At 42.5% G+C, this 3,368-nt stretch overlaps 1 protein-coding gene across 1 annotated transcript; it reads right to left on the reverse strand.

Annotated features, from left to right (window-relative positions):
- Window positions 1–3,368, reverse strand: LOC100625873 (olfactory receptor 51F2-like). The gene has a single exon (XM_021062408.1). It carries the CDS (start codon window positions 956–958, stop codon window positions 14–16), a length of 945 nt encoding a protein of 314 aa, XP_020918067.1. The 5' UTR covers window positions 959–3,368; the 3' UTR covers window positions 1–13.

Here is a 3,368-nt window from a genome sequence, read left to right on the forward strand (position 1 = left end):
CACGGAAAATGTCCTAAATTAGCTTAGGAAGGAATATTCTGAGCATAGCCTTGCGAATTTGCTTTGTCTTCACGCTGTAGATTATGGGATTCATGACGGGAGGGATAAGCAGATAAATATTGGCAATGAGAGTATGCGCAAGGGGAGGGGCATGCCTCCCAAATCTGTGCACTAGTGACAGGCTGATCATGGGGATGTAGAAGATGGCAACGGCACTCAGGTGTGATACGCAGGTACCAAAGGCCTTTTCCCGCTCCTCTGGGGAGGCAATGCTGAGCACAGAGTGGATGATGAGGACATAGGAGAGGAGGATCAAGACCAAGTCCAGGGCAGCAGTAGCGATGACAATGGCAAGACCAAATGCACTGTTGATCTTGGTGTCTGTGCATGAAAGCTTCATCACATCAGGGTGGAAACAGTACGAATGGTGCAGAACACGACTTCGGCAGAAGGACAGACGCTTAAGGAGCAGGAGCAAAGGCACTAGAGCTGTTGTCCCCCTAATAAGGATTGCAAAGCCTGCTTTGATGATCCTCGAATTGGTTAAGATTGCGGCGTATCTCAGTGGGTTACAGATGGCAATGAAGCGGTCAAAAGCCATTGCCAGGAGTACTGATGACTCCATGAGCGTGAAACCATGAATAAAGAACATTTGGCCGATGCAGGCATCCAAGCTGATTTCTCGAGCATTAAACCAGAAAATACCTACCATTGTGACCAGTGTGGAAAGGCACAGCCCTAGGTCCGTGAAAGAGAGCATGGAGAGGAAATAGTACATGGGTTCATGAAGGCTTGGCTCAGTGGTGATGACAAACAAGATCATGCTATTCCCTGAGATGGCAATGGCATAGAGACAACAGAATGGGATGGAGATCCAGGCATGGTAAGTTTCAAAACCAGGGATGCCAGTTAGAAAGAAGACGGCAGGCTGGAAAATGCTCTGGTTGAAGGATGGCATGATGAGTGAAGGAGAAAAATATTTTCACTCTCTTCTACATTTCATGCAATTTAGGGTCACTAGTGAATCTTGCCCTGATCTTCATTGGAAGTGCATTGCTCGTTATTCCTGTCTTAGACTTGGAGTTGACCTTGGGTGGACTAGAGCTAGAGGAAGAGACAGAGCACTAAACTGTATGAGGACACTTGGGTTTTAGTAAGACTCCCACTCAGCCACTAGGCTTCAGTATATATCCATATACACATATAAGAGAAGTCAGATTAGATGATGGTAAGATATTTCCCACTTCTATGATTCTATGATCATAGACAGATAGGGCATTGCTGCACAAATCTAGGAAAACACAAAAGGCAATTCGCCCTGCTTCTTCACTTCTCACTTTCCAAGGCAAAAATCCTTAAGAGGTCCATTAAAATTTACATCTCTGAATACCCAATTAAAATGGTATAATTAAGAGACCATTAAATATTTTATAGAAAAATACTCCTATTTGAATACATACACAAGAGCTATTGATAAAAATGTGATGCTAGGAAAGAACCAATTCAATCTGTGCAAACAGACTAGTGATTGTCAGTAAAGTGTTTATTCTAGTAGCTGTGAACCTGATATTGTTTACGGGAAGTTCTCCCTGAAGAAATCAGGCTTAAGTTAACCTTACCAAGAACAAAGGAATCCATCGCAAGTTAACAGATAATAACTGGAGCCATATAATTTGAGCCAGATTCTTAATATTCCATTATTTCAAAAAGACGCTGAAAAGGAATTGAGGATTTGGAGGTGGGCATGTTCCCTTACAAAGCCTCACCGAGGCTGGGTGCATCTCCATCCAGAGGGCGGATGATGACTCCGAACCATCTTCTCTCAGGACATGAGCTCAGCTCAGACCAAGAAGTCTCAACCCAGATCAAGACACCTCTAGGATCAAAAATGCTCCTCTAAATTAGTTTTTGTCCTAAGTTTTCTGACATCCTATTTTTATCTGTAGAAAGAAGGCTAGGTTTTTTTTAAGAATGTGTGTATCCTCTGTCTCTCACTCAGGCATGCATTCTTTCCACAAATATGTAAATAACAGACAAAATGCCAGTGTGCAATGAACAGAATTAGAATTAGACCCAGTATTCAAAGAAGATCTGTACATGGCTCAGGCAGAAAAAATCTGAGCATAAGTTAATTTGATGAGTTTCATTCCAGCTCCTGAATGAATAGGGAGTGGCTTCATCTTGAGTGGGAATAATTGATTATAGGACATGTGATTGCCACCTGGAGATTGGCACTGACCATCTACCTCTCTAAGGATTAAATCATGCAGCTGCTGACCTTCCACGCCCCGTGAAAGGAGCTCAGGGTGGAGATCAGGAATGAGGCGCTCTGTGCTCTGGGAAAACTGGCAGAACAGGTCTTCAGAGAGGGAGATGTTTTCAGGAGAAGGTTTTATGAGCCCAATTCTTGCATCTCCTTGTATATGGAAAAGCATTCAAATCCTTCCTGGTAATGTCTGCGCCTCATGACTGGAAGTTCCCTTCTCGAGACTAGCAGCAGTCTTCTCTACAGGATGTGTGCTTGATGGCATATGCCTCCCTGTCCACCAAAATCACATAACCTTTGACATTTCCCCCCACACCCCTCTATGGAGTGGTTTTTCAGAGCTTTCTGAAATGCTGCCTCCCAGGCTATAGTCTTAACTTAAAACCTAACTTCCAGCTCTCACATTGTGCATTTTTCCCCCTCTACATGATAAAGAGGGAATTTGAGGAGAAGAAAAGAGAAAAATGTTCAATATAGGAAGCCTCAAGAGGAATCACTAAAAAAAGTGATAATGGCTGGAAGATTTGAATTGAAGCCATGCATAACAAACTAAACTCCACGGGTTTTAATTCAGCCCTCAGACTTCAGTTGGAAGACAAACCTCACTTTTTCATTTTGACTTTCATGAATTGGAATATGTCTTTACCTCTGCATTCCCAACAAAGGGACTCTGGCCCTGACAGTAAGGCTTGAGAATTTCTGGGTTGAAGTTACAGGAAAGGTTAAAAAAGTTATCTTAGAGTAATAAAAATCTAAGGGGAAGGAGGTCTGAATAAAAGGCCGTGAGGAATAGCGGTATTTAAGAAAAAGAGTAGCACCTACTAATGAGACTGCAGAGGCACAGCCACTGAGGTACAAATGACCCCCAGGGAAATAAGAATTTCATCAGTTTTTCTCAGACCTTTGATCTCAGAGGCAGGAAAAATGCCCGGCACAAAAGTGTCTAAGAGCATCTGTTGAATAAATGAATGAATGAATTCCACCCGATAATAGTGACAGACTGTAGACATTTCGTATCAGGCCTCTGTAGTGATTCCTGATATATAGCCCTTCACTTTATTCTCTTAACTCTATGTATGTATGTATGTATGTATTTTGCTTT

This window comes from Sus scrofa, chromosome 9 (genome assembly GCF_000003025.6).
Source record: "Sus scrofa isolate TJ Tabasco breed Duroc chromosome 9, Sscrofa11.1, whole genome shotgun sequence".
Classification (NCBI taxonomy): Eukaryota; Metazoa; Chordata; class Mammalia; order Artiodactyla; family Suidae; genus Sus; species Sus scrofa.